Source organism: Melanotaenia boesemani, chromosome 13, assembly GCF_017639745.1.
Source record: "Melanotaenia boesemani isolate fMelBoe1 chromosome 13, fMelBoe1.pri, whole genome shotgun sequence".
In the NCBI taxonomy this organism is placed as follows: domain Eukaryota; kingdom Metazoa; phylum Chordata; class Actinopteri; order Atheriniformes; family Melanotaeniidae; genus Melanotaenia; species Melanotaenia boesemani.
The window spans coordinates 5,528,647-5,541,314 of record NC_055694.1 but is presented as its reverse complement, the minus strand read 5'-3'; the positions used below and the strand labels follow the sequence as shown (position 1 = coordinate 5,541,314).

The 12,668-nt window shown below is 41.3% G+C and overlaps 1 protein-coding gene across 10 annotated transcripts in view; it reads right to left on the bottom strand.

Moving 5' to 3' along the window:
• The window catches only part of hspg2 (heparan sulfate proteoglycan 2), a 120,796-nt gene that overhangs the window by 73,628 nt on the left and 34,500 nt on the right, over positions 1 to 12,668 (bottom strand). For all 10 annotated transcript variants that reach the window (XM_042003593.1, XM_042003596.1, XM_042003599.1 and 7 more), the window contains exons 2-3: positions 11,409 to 11,538; positions 11,100 to 11,150 (exon numbers count right to left, since the gene is read on the bottom strand). In XM_042003593.1, the coding sequence (XP_041859527.1) occupies positions 11,100 to 11,150; positions 11,409 to 11,538 (181 nt within the window). The remainder of the gene's footprint in view (positions 1 to 11,099; positions 11,151 to 11,408; positions 11,539 to 12,668) is intronic.

Genomic DNA, 12,668 nt, shown 5'->3' with positions numbered 1-12,668 from the left:
AGAAATCTTGGTGTCATGGTAGACAACCAGCTGACCTTTAAGGACCATGTTGCCTCGGTTGCCTGGTCTTCTCGATTTGCTCTCTACAACATCAGGAGGATCAGACGCTACCTGACTGAACACACGACCCAGCTCCTGGTCCAGGCTTTGGTCATTTCATGCATTGACTACTGCAACTCCTTACTGGCTGGCCTGTCTGCATGCTCAGTTAAACCTCTGCAGATGATCCAGAACACAGCAGCACGTCTGGTCTTCAACCAGCCCAAAAGAGCTCATGTCACTCCGCTGCTAATCGCTCTTCACTGGCTTCCAGTTGCAGCACGCATCAAATTCAAAGCTCTGCTTCTGGCTTACAAAACAATAACCCAAACGGCTCCTGTCTACCTTCACTCCTTAACCTAGAGCTACACTCCCTCTCGACAGTTACGCTCTGCCAGTGAAAAACGCCTAGTGCTCCCACCACAACGTGGTACAAAATCAGCAGCTAGACTCTTCTCCTCTGTTATCCCCCATTGGTGGAACAATCTACTGAACTTCGTCTGATCTGCAGAGTCCTTATCCACTTTTAAGAGCAAGCTAAAGACTCAGTTGTTTAAGGAGCATTTCCACATTACCTCAACTCTTCTACTCAACAGAATGAGTTAGAAAGATTTGTCCTGTCCAGCTCTTTGGCTCAGCCAAGTACTGAATAAGCTGCTTGCACTTATGCCCAAGAGGATATTGTTTGATGAAATCGTGATGTTCTATTTAAACAAAATGACTTACAAAAAACAAACAATATATATATATATATATATATATATATATATATCTATAGATATATATGCACTGCCTCAAGCACTACATGGCAGCACCTGGGTCCAACTGGACTCAAAGCAGTCTGACTATCATTTAATTATGATGTCCCATCTTGTTTGAATTCTTGCTTGTGTTGTTCTTACTCTCAAATGTAAGTTGCTTTGGATAAAAGCGTCTGCTAAATGACTGTAGAAAAAATAGAATAGAATAGAATAGAATAGAACTATTCAACTAAAAAAGCTTGTCTCACAGTCAGTCTGTGTGGTCAAAAGAGCTGTCCTCTCTGAACACTACTAAGCCCCACTTTCTTTGCAAACATTTGCACCATAAGACATCTAATTTCTGGCCTCATTTGTCTCAAAGTAAAATGAGTGTTGCCTACGAAAACAAAGGCAAACATGAATCAACAGGGCTGCAGGTTTAAGCTAAGCCTGAAGGCATCTGAATGGCTTGCTCTGCGGGCTGTTACTGTAAGATATGTAGAAATAATTGTAAGGCCTGAATGTGGTCCTGGAAAACGAGAAACATCAAAGTTACTCATCAAAGCATCTTATTTGACCCGCGTATAATCTAATCACTTGCGTGGATACTCGCGGCTCGGTCAACAACGGCTAGTAGCTCCGACTCTCTCTCTGAGCTCGCCGCTGCAGACTGTTGAGTGGGACTAACGTCGCCCTGAGGTCTTTTGATTAGAGCGGTGGGTGGTGCCCCGCTGCTAACAACTAGTCATTTTACTCCAAGATCCATTCTACTCTGCAACACTGTGTCCAGCAAAGGGAACCCCCCACCCCCATGACACAATCAGAGGTGATAAAACTGTGCTGACGAGTGGGAAAAACTAGAAAAATAGCATTCTGCACTTTTAATTCACAAACTTATTTAACTATTAAAGCTGAACTGTGGCAGCTTTGTCCAATGGGCCCCTTCTAACACATGGAGGCCTACACAGAAGACAAAGACTTGATTGAGCAGCGAGCTGAGTTTGGCCTTTAAAGCTCGGCCACTTTGGGTTTGACCTTCAACCTCCAAAGCAGCGCCCACGGCACCAACCCAACACCGACCAAAGCGCTTAAAGGGGAAGCAGAGGAGAGTTGGAATCTATAAGAGCAAAGCCAAAACCACCATCACACCTTAAAAACTCCATAATGAGTTTCTTCTCTTTTTAATTTTTTTCCCTCTACAGATAAAACATTCATTTTCAGTTGCCTTTTTCTTCACCCAACCCAGACAGGCAGGACCCATGAATACTTAATTCTCTTGCTGGTGATCAGCCAAAAAAACTCTGTCTCCAAGTCCACTCAGTGCCCTCTGGGGGACTTTTGGGAATGAAATGTGGCTTCTCTGTTAAGCTGGCCCCTTTCTGCTCTCCCACAGACTTCAGAGTCTGAATCAAAACCACCATTGTGCATAAGAAGGCACATTTTCTAACAGCTGCATAGAGACAGGCCACCTACATGATCTTGAAATGATTAAAACTTTTTTTAATTAGAGCAAAGAGGAAGATTTTTCTTTTTTTTGGGGGGGGGGGTTAAGTTTCATAATGTGATTCCACAAGATCTTTCAAGTGGAAATGGACGTGCTGTGGCACAAACATGATGAGCCCTATTACTCCATGGAACAACCCCATCATTTTCCACTGGCGTTACAAATCACCAGGAGACGCCTGGAAGATACTTGGAAAAACAGAGTTGCTGGACTTAAACACAACCTGCCCAAGCCGAGTCTCCGCCTGAAATGTTATCTGAGAGTGTGTTTGGAAAGGAGAGTGCGTAACTGAGTGGAACAGGTGACAGGAGAGTGTGCCAAAAACAAGAAAGAGAGGGAAAAAAGTGCTTGAGGACTTACTGTACTCTGGCTCGGCTGAGCTGTGTATGTTCCTCAGATATGAAGAGTCCAACCAGTTTGCTACAGCAAGCATTGAGGGACGAGGAGCACAGAGCAAGCAACATAGGAGGGGGTGACAGGGGGTGACAGGGCACAAACAGGAGCCAGAGGTGAAGGGTTGAACAAGAAAAGCGACACAAAGACCGGGGATGAAGATAAAGTTAGCCAGGCAGGTGTGGCAAGGTTAGTGTTTCAGGAAATGATTAGATGCAGAGAGAAAAAACAGAAAAAGTCAATCAGGAAAAGAATTTCCAAGAGTTATACTAACAGGAAAAGAAATTCATTGAAACTTATCAACAATCCCATTAACCATCACCTGCTGTAAAATGGTGATGCTTAGTGGGACAATGTATGATGTGAGTGTGTACCTTGAACCAAACAAGGAAGTCAGGAAAAAGGTCAGAGGGCATCTTCAAGTGCACAAAGAGGATTTCCCACAACCAAACAGCACACTTTCACATACTGCCCTTCACATCGCTGCTGCTTGACACCAACATCCAGCGATGCAGGGAGGAGCAACTTCCTGTTTTCCTTCCAAATGGAAGAACTGAGCACCATCAAAGCTGCTTTTTCACCATAAGTTAAGCCCTCTGCGTTGGCACCGGCAGCAACGACCGAGCTCTGTGTTGTGGTGACTCATATGTTCTTCCACCGCTTAGGATGCACTCACACCATGGGGCACGCCGTGAAATGTCAAATATGAAGAGGGCTTTCGGTTGTTCTGACACAGGGGAGGAGGTTTTAAAAGTGGGACAGCTACACAAAGACTGCGGTTTCAGCCTGTTTACAGGATTCCTGAGGATGTGTTCACTGCCCAACATGCAAGATGGTGACATATTGGAAGTGATCCTAATACTCTACACTAGAACTGCACTGATGAGAAAGATTTTTGAGTCTACTCTAAATTTCTGCAGGCTGCAGTAAACAACAGCTCATTCATAATCAAGTGAATGTGTTGGATCCAGCTGTTTTAAGACACCACACAGAAAACCAGATGGCTTCTGAAACTCATTTACAAGAAGTTAGTATCAGGACTCCCTTTTAGATTGACTGTACAAGCCGCATAAAGAGGGCGCCGATGGAGTCATGAAACTAAAGACAAAACAATGGCAACCCTTCGTCAAGCCATTTTTGTGATTTTTGATCCATCTGGCTTTATAATGTGAAAATGCATGTAGAAGCTCAACCCTTTTAATCTCAGTTAACATCCAGACATTTTTCAGGACAGCCTCAGTTGTCAGATTATGAAGATAAAATTATGTAAAATTAATGTATCAATAGATATAGTACCATAAAGGACACCTAAAAGGACAAAACAGCACTTTGTAGAAAAGAAATAGTACACAGATCAACAGTGACCAAGCCTTTTCTCATCTGCATGTCATTCTCTCAAATCTTGGCTTTCAGGAGAAAATATATTTCCATTGAAACAAACACAACAGAAACTATTTCCATATTTACACTTTTCTTCTGAGCACTTATAACTATTTACAGTTTTTTATGCTTCTATTTACCTAAAAACCTTTAAAAACAACTCCTACTCAGGTCGTTTTGGAACCACCGTGTATCAAAAACATCTTCTTGGTATTATTCCAGCTGTAGAGAAGCATTATTTTTCTTCTTTTCAGACTGACAGAACTTTCTGCTCACTGGTTGATCTTCAGCTGCTACTGATTGGACATTACCGTCAATTTAAGCCCTCTGATTGGTTTAACTTTTGTCAGGAAGTGGCTTCTGGGTTTAAAAAAATGTGATAATGGTGTTATCATGGCTCACCATGGATTTACTATTTATCATTTGGAGTCTTTAAATAAACACTAGATTTTGTGTCTGGGTTGTAAACTTACTGGATGGGATATAAATGCCTGGAAAACTTTTGTAGATCACCTAAAGGGCAAGCTATCCATCACAATTTACCCCACAGAGTTACACACTACTGTTCTTGAGACAATGTGACAGTATAAGCGATATTGTGGGGTGCGAGGCAATCTCGGATTTTATGGGTTAAATCTACAAAGCTCATCCAGAATATGGATTACAGAAAGCAAGCCCTGTCCAATTAATCCGACGTCTCCCTCAAGACTGGTGGTCCAAACCAATTAAAGGTAATTAAGCTACTGTGCTTCAAAGTCTGCTGATATGCAGTGGTTGTTGTCATAATCAGGGAGGAAGTGGGAGCCAGAGAGAACGGGCTAACAGCTAATTGATGTTCCCCACTTTACTTGTTGATAAGGCCACCGTCACTGACTGAAACAAACTATTAAAATAAACTCTCCTTTATCAGCAGAGTAATTATCATTTTGAAGTACTAAGGTCACAGAAGTGAATTTTAATGGAACAGAAGAAAAAGACTTAAGGGCTTAACAATTCCCAGGGGAGGTATTATTTGATATGGAAACTCCCTTTGGGCTCAACCAGGAAGCCACTGATCAGCTGCGGAGCTGTATCCAAATAAGCTCTCAAATCTGGGAAAACCACAGGACAACTCAACGCCGAGCCAACATCAGCCATTTCCAAACCAGTTTGGTTTGTTTAACAATAAACCATTTTCCCAGCTTTATTTTATTTTACAGACATGGAAGCTACAAACTCAGGATGGAGACGTTTCAGCAGCTGCACATGCTCCCTGACTGAAACCTAAAACATCTTTTTCCTACTAAGCACTGACACACTGCTCCAAGGAAACTCATTCTTTATTGTAGGAAATGCAGAATCATGGAGCTGGGTGCAGAAATAGGCCTCAAAATCAGTGACCAAGATCATTTAGGGGCCGTTTTTGAGGGATAAATTGTTCACAGTAGCTCATACAATCAGGCATTTGTAATGCAAACAGTTGAAACAACAGCACTGCAGGACTCCAGTTCCAGTTTCGTCTGCCTCATCCTGACCACCCTGTCCACAGATCGAAGTAAGCCATCTGAATTTCCTCCTTCAGGCAGTGCAACAACAAAGACGTCACCAAAATATCTGCAGCTGCCACCATCCGTCCCACTGTGGAAATGCTCAAGAGGGCTGCCTGAATTTGTAGGTAACACCACTCAGAAGCACAAATTATCCACCGCCCATGAAAACAGCAGCTAAACAGCGTGGGTGGCCTGCCTGCTGCCCTGGCCAAACTGACGACAAAGACTACATCACCCTGATGCATTGAATGCTTATGCTGCAACATCTGTTCCCTTGTAGAGATAACGCAAGAATCCAAACCTGGATTGTGCTTTGTCAGCAAGCACCCGCGAGTAGATGATGTGATTAGAAGTAAAACCAGCTGAGGCTACACAGGAGCAGCTTTAACAGTCTGAGTTTCTTCTGCAGCCTACATACTAAAATATACTGTGTCTGCCTACAGAAGATACAGTTATTAGTCTTTTCTTTGCTTCATACTGTAGCAGTTTAAACATTTGGTGAAGGCCAGATTCTGATACTGAACTGTCAGCTTGTCATCACGGTCTCTGGGTTCCTGATTCTGTTAGATTCCTGTTTCAAGTCTTGTTTTATTTCCTTGGCATGTTCTTTGGCTTTCAGCTAGGTTTTCTTGAATACACGTTGGGTTTTTCTGTTAGGATTCCTAATGTTAGTCTGTAATCCTTGTATTTGAAGACTATGTTCTGGTTTAATTCATATTCTCATTAGTCTGACTTCCTGTTTTGTTTAGTAGAACCTATATCTTTGTGTATTCTGCAGTTTATTTCCTACTCCTTGCTACACCCGGCCCTCTGTTGCTGATAACCACACCTGCTTCATTTGGCTCCCTCATTATAAATGCTCTTTTGTTTTCCTTTGCTCATTGCCAGATCTTTGTCTATCTTATCCCAGTTTGTGTTTATCTCTTCCTTGTTTTACTTACTCAGTTTGTCCGTTAGGAGCTTTGTTATTAACTTTTGGTTCTAGTACTTTGTTAATCCTGCCATTGTCGTTCCTCATCCTCCTGACCATGACTGGTGACACTTACTCTCAGTTTCAAGCTTTAGTCACCTCATCAGCTGGATTTTTATTTAATAGCAGACCAAATTTAAAGCAATCTTTTGAAAATAACGATAATTCAGTAGAAGATGTAGCTGTCTTTATCAGAAACCAGACATAAAGCAGAAAAAACTGCAGTGGACATCCACAAATAGAAGATGAAAAGGGGTCTTCTTTAATTGAATGAAGCATTAATATGCAAGTTGTTGTCCTTAAAACTCTGCTACTGAACATTTTTTATGGCATGCTGGCGTTTATTATGCACATTCTTACAGCCATTGTTGCCCTGAAGTGTCTCATGGCTGAGAAACCTCACTTCATGTTTTTTTCTAACTCAGGGCATCACGCTACAGGTGCGTTTTGCTTTACGGCACCACGTCAAACACCAGCAACTGGATAACAACACACTGACTTTTGGATGTTTTGGACCATGGCTGATTCAGGAAAGAATTGCTAGAGGTCACAATTGGAAGAAGTGAGGAAAAGAAAAACAGAAAGTGACAAAGAAAGGGAAAAGACAAGAGTCAACATCGAACTGACTTTTACTGGCCGGAGAGAGCTCAGAGAAGAAACAGGATGCACATGGATAAGGAATTTTTTATTTTTTTATGGCAAATTAGTCGGCATCCGAGGGCACTAAAGTGTTCAAATCTGCTAAAATTCAAAAGTGTGCTTATCGGTTATCAGCTCTGATCTTTGTATATAACATTTTAATCTTTGCCAGGTTGGATATAATTCCCAAACTTGTTTCCATTTCATTTTAAAAACAACAAACCTCCTTTAAAACAGGAATTAAGTGCCTACCTTTTAAAGTTTCTATGAAAATGTATTTCACTTTTAAAAAAACTATTGTAAGAAACTGTCTCCATAATTCTGAAAAAGGAAACAAATTTTTTTTTTCATGTGAAATATTCTTGTTAATTAAGAACAGCTTTCGGTCATCTTGTACTTACTTAAAAAAAAGGAGGTACTTTGTAATGGCAGCCTAATGGTAGTAAATAGTAGATGAAAAGAAATATGTCTGCTGTGATGGATTTAGCTTTTCTTTCTGTTGCTTGTCTGTAGAGAACTAAGTTCTCCGTTAATTTGCTTGTTTGACCCCGGGAAGCTTTGCTCAGGTCATACCAAATATATATATATATATATTTTTCAAATTAATGCAATGCACTTTCAAATTTCCTATTATTTGTTAACCATTTCCTTTCACTTTTCTTCTTCATGTTTTAAAAGGACATAAGCAACAATGGAAACCTGGAGATCTGGACTCTTGATGGGTTCAGATAAAACATCAGTGTTCACATTTCAATAGGTTTTGTTTAAATAAGATGAAATGTGCTAAATCTCAAAAACCTGTTCACAAAATATTGGGATGAGAAACTTATTTTACAAAGATTTGCTGGAAATGGACAAAAACAGCAAAAAGTAGCTTTTTGAGATTCAACAACAGGTCGAGGACTCAACTGTATAGGGATATAACCACTGTTAAACATATAACCACCAGCTTAAACATGAGAACTGATACCTTAATAACTCTTAAAAAACACATCTTAACCATCATTCCATTTCAGTTTCTTAAGAAACTAAGTCTCAAGTTCTTTGTCCAGTATTACCATTGGGAATAGCCTACCTCCAGCAGCGTCTCACTACTCAACATCTCCACTTACTAATAAATGGACATGGTAACCTTTGTGCCTTTAGTTTCCAGACAAAGTGGCCAATATGCTTGGTGCGCTGGGAACGTCTGTAATGGAGCCTAAAGAACAAGGAAAAGCTCTCACAGATAGGATAAGCTGGATTTGTCTCCCGGAAATCTCTTTGGGGCTCTGAATGCGGAGGTCAAGATAAAAGGTTAGCAGGACATGGGACACAAGTTTCATATCTCAAGAGGAGATTGCAGACCCTGATTAGGGGGAAAAAAGACTGACAAACGGACAAAAGGCCGTTTAAAATAGACGCATCTCAACAACAGCTTTAAATCCCAGATGTTTTGCACAGATTGATTGTTCATATCCGAGACAGAGGATATGGGAATTCCTTAAGTCTCAGCAAAACGTCACACAACAGGAAACGAAGCATAATAGGGGCAACTTTGGCACCTACATCTCCCACTTCATAGCAGTGGGGAGGGAAGGAAGGCGGAGGCATGGGTGAGCCATGTAGATCAACAGGACAGACACACTCAGCAAAGGATCCAGCAAAGGAAGCTAAATTTCCTTCCCAGCGCTGTGCTGCTCAGATCTATATATGGAATTAGTCTGCTTCAAATCACAGTACCGGGATCATACGGAGCAGAATATGAACGTCCAGCCACTTCTGGTATAAAAGAGTTTATTTAAGAAAGAACTGCTGCATCCCTACTTTTAAATGCTACATTCAAGCAATAAAAAAGAAGAAATCTGGAGGTTTAAGGATATAGATTAAATGTAAACACATTCTATATTTGCAAAAACAAAATTCTGTCTAAACTAAAAACTTCAGCAGGTTGAAAACTAACTGAAATGGTTAAAGAAAAGGAAAATGTTGTGTTTACAAGAAACAAAAACTTTCCTTTAAACCCTGTCTTAATCAGTCTCTGTTGATGTTTTCTTCCCTAGCGAGTGGCTAAAAACAGACTCGGTCTTCAGCGAAGCCTTACTATTCCCATCCGTCACAATCGCATGCTTTCAACACCCGTCTCATTAATGTCAGCCGTGCTAAAATCTCCTCTGGCTCCTTAAACTACTCAAATTTAGCGAGGCCTCACAGCAGTGCTATTTCTGTGAGCCAGGCGCATGATGCCCTACAACTCAGCCCTGATGTCACCTTTCAGAGCTGCAACTGAAACAATCCCTGCCCTATGATGTACTCACCTTCAGTAGGTTGCATAGGCAAACCAAGAAGCAGAAGGTGTGTTTGTCTCTTCGTCTTCACTAAGAAGAGAAATTATGAAGCAAATCAGGATATTAAAAGCTAATGTTTTGGTCTTTTGTGTGTTCAGAGAATTGCTTAGACATGGAAAAACACCAACAGGAGTAAGACTCGCTTAGAATGAGGTCAAGTGAGATGCTGGATTTATACTCACACTCACCAACCCGTTTATCAGGTCTACTTCAATAGTACTGGGTTGGACCCCGTTTTTCCTTTAGTACTGCTTTAATTCTTGGTGTCATAGATTCAACAAGGTGTTGGAAACGTTGCTCAGAGGTTTTGCTCCATATTGACATGACAGCATCACACAGTTGAAGGAGATTTGTTGGCTGCATTCATGATGAGCTTTGTGACATGGTGCATTATCCTACTGGAAGTAGCCATCAGAAGACGCTACACTGTGGCCATAAAGGGATAGACATGGTCAGCAACAATACTCAGGTAGGCTGTGGTGGTTAAACTATGTCATGTTGTTGCTAACTATATCAACAACATGGCATAATTTTCCATGTTGGTGCATGTTTCCTGTAAAGATGGGGACCAAAGTGTGCCATCTCTAGGGTTTCTCCCACTCCATTACACCACCAGCAGCCTGGACTGTTGATCCAAGGCAGGATGGATCCATGTTTTCATGGTGTTTCCACCTAATTTTAACCCTACCATCTGATCGTGGAAATGGAGACTCATCAGATCAAGCAATGTTTCTCCATCTTTTATTGTCCAGTTCTGGTCAGTCTGTGTGAATTATAGACTCAGTTTCCTGTTCTTAGCTGACAGGAGGCCCCCGGTGTGGTCTTCTGCTGCTGTAGCCCATCTGCTTCAAGCTTAGACGTGTTGCGTGTTCAGAGATGCTGTTCTGCAGACCTTGGTTGGAACCAGTGTTTGGGTTCCTGTTGCCTTTTTATCATCTCCAACCAGCATTTTCTGACAAACAACCATGCCACGTTCATAGTCTCTTAAATCCCCTTTCTTCCTCATTCTGATGCTCAGTTTGAACTTCAGCAAGTCATCTTGACCAAGTCTACATGACCAAATGCATTAAATTACTGCCATGTAAGTGTCTGATTAGCTAAATGTGTTAACAAGCAGTTGAACCTAATAAAGTGGCCAGTGAGTGTGCATATGTGGGTTCCCCTCATGCTAACATTTTGAGTAAAAAATAGTGGGACTTGAAAGAGTGAACGAATTGAAGCAGACGGGTCCAGCTGCCGTTTTTATTGTTCATCGGGCTTTTATGTATCTTATTGAGCTGTCACCACTGCTGCTGGTTAAAAAGATGAAAGACAGGATGATTATGCCTCAAAGACAAAGCCTAAGCCCGGTGTTATGACCAGACTCTGGCATGCCGGTCGAGGAAGGAGGAGAGGGCGCAGCAGGATGTGAAGGTATAATCACTCAAGACCTAGACACACATTATGATACAGTGTGCCCAACACACACACAAACACTCACTCATACATTGGATGAAGAGTCAGAAGGCTGAGTGATTCAGCAAAACCAGTCATAAAGTATTGTTACATGTCAACTGAATCCATTTTCTGGGCCCTTACTTGTGCTGTCAGGATCGAGTGTGCTGCCATCTTCCTCTGCACTGGGCAGGTCTTTGGAGAAAGAAACAAAAGTAAAAAGATGTGGCTTGTAATTACATGTAAAGACAAGAAAACCAATATGTTATCAATCCTTAGAAGAGCTTTTGCCCCCTTAATAATCAAATAAAAATACATCTATGAGCAATATTTCCTCACTTTTGACTTTGGGATGGATGGAAGTAAACAAAAATAAAAAAATAAAAACTGAATACAGATTAATTAAATGCAGCTGTCGCTGTGCTTTTGTGCGTCATCATCTACCGAGCCCACCTCCTGAAGCTTCATCAGCAGCAAAGTCCTCATCATCGTCCAGTAAACTCAGCGACGCCTGGACATCCTTTTCTGCTTCTAAATCTTCTGGGAGCGGGACCTCACCCCACACCTTGGAGGCCTGAGTCACCTGCAAGCAAACAAAAGGAAAGAGATTTACAAGGGTTGAAATCTTCCACAGAGAAAGGCTACACCCAGCGCTACACATGAACTCTGGAAGGGTGGAGGGAAAACAAAGGCAGAGGCAGGAAATGGGGCATTGTGATGTGTTTACTTTTGTCATTTATTGTCTCTTGGAGGCCTCCTCAAGTGTTTGCATGCAATAAAAGGCCATTCAAGTTTGTTAACAGGAGATATTTGAAGAAATTAGACATTTTTCTTTTTGTTTTTCTACAGATTACTGAAGTGACCCACATACGAATGCCTGGTTAAAAGAATATCCAGCATACCATGACAAGCCCTTTAATTACTGCCCCATTACTCTGAGATCTGGAAGAAAACTAGACATGCGGTCATCGTGTCATTCAGACTCTTTTCTGAATAATGGCAGGTGGGAGGGGAGGAGTGGTAAGAGTTTCTGCAGGTGCCTGATCACAAACTACATTTAAAGAAAATAATAATTTGCCAAGACAGGTTATTTACACATTAAAACACAAAGTGATTCCCTCTAAAATTAGTTCAGTAAAAAATATGGATAAAAGGTTTCAGAAGATCTAAAAGGTCTGCAGTGAAAGTAAAGGATGAAGGTTCAGGAATGTGCCATATGAAACTTTTTACGCCCCCTAACGAAGGCTAATTCAGCATCCATCTTGCGTCTTGTCTCTTCTCTGAGGTCTCTCCATCCAGTAAAAGTCAGTCTGATGTTGACTCGTCTTATCTCTTGCTCTGTCCCTTTTTCTTTCTTTTCCTCTTCAAGTGAATGACAGTCCCCTTTTCATCGACAACAATAATGTCAGTACTTTCTGTTACTAATATTTTGAGACGTACAACATACTCTGGTCTTGCTTCATTACCCACCATTGACTATTACTTGATCATTACCTGGTCACACCCAGGGGAAGATATGCCTCCTTTCTTGTCTTTTTTTATGGTGATTGAAATCTTTGTTGTTGATCCATCATTGTTTGCGCCCCTCAGTTTGGGAACCACTACTTTAGTATTTCCTGATGAAGACCATTCTTCATTGTAATAATATAGTTATTATTACTGATTATAACTATTACTACTATTACTGACTGGAGAGAGTTCAAAGAAGAGATG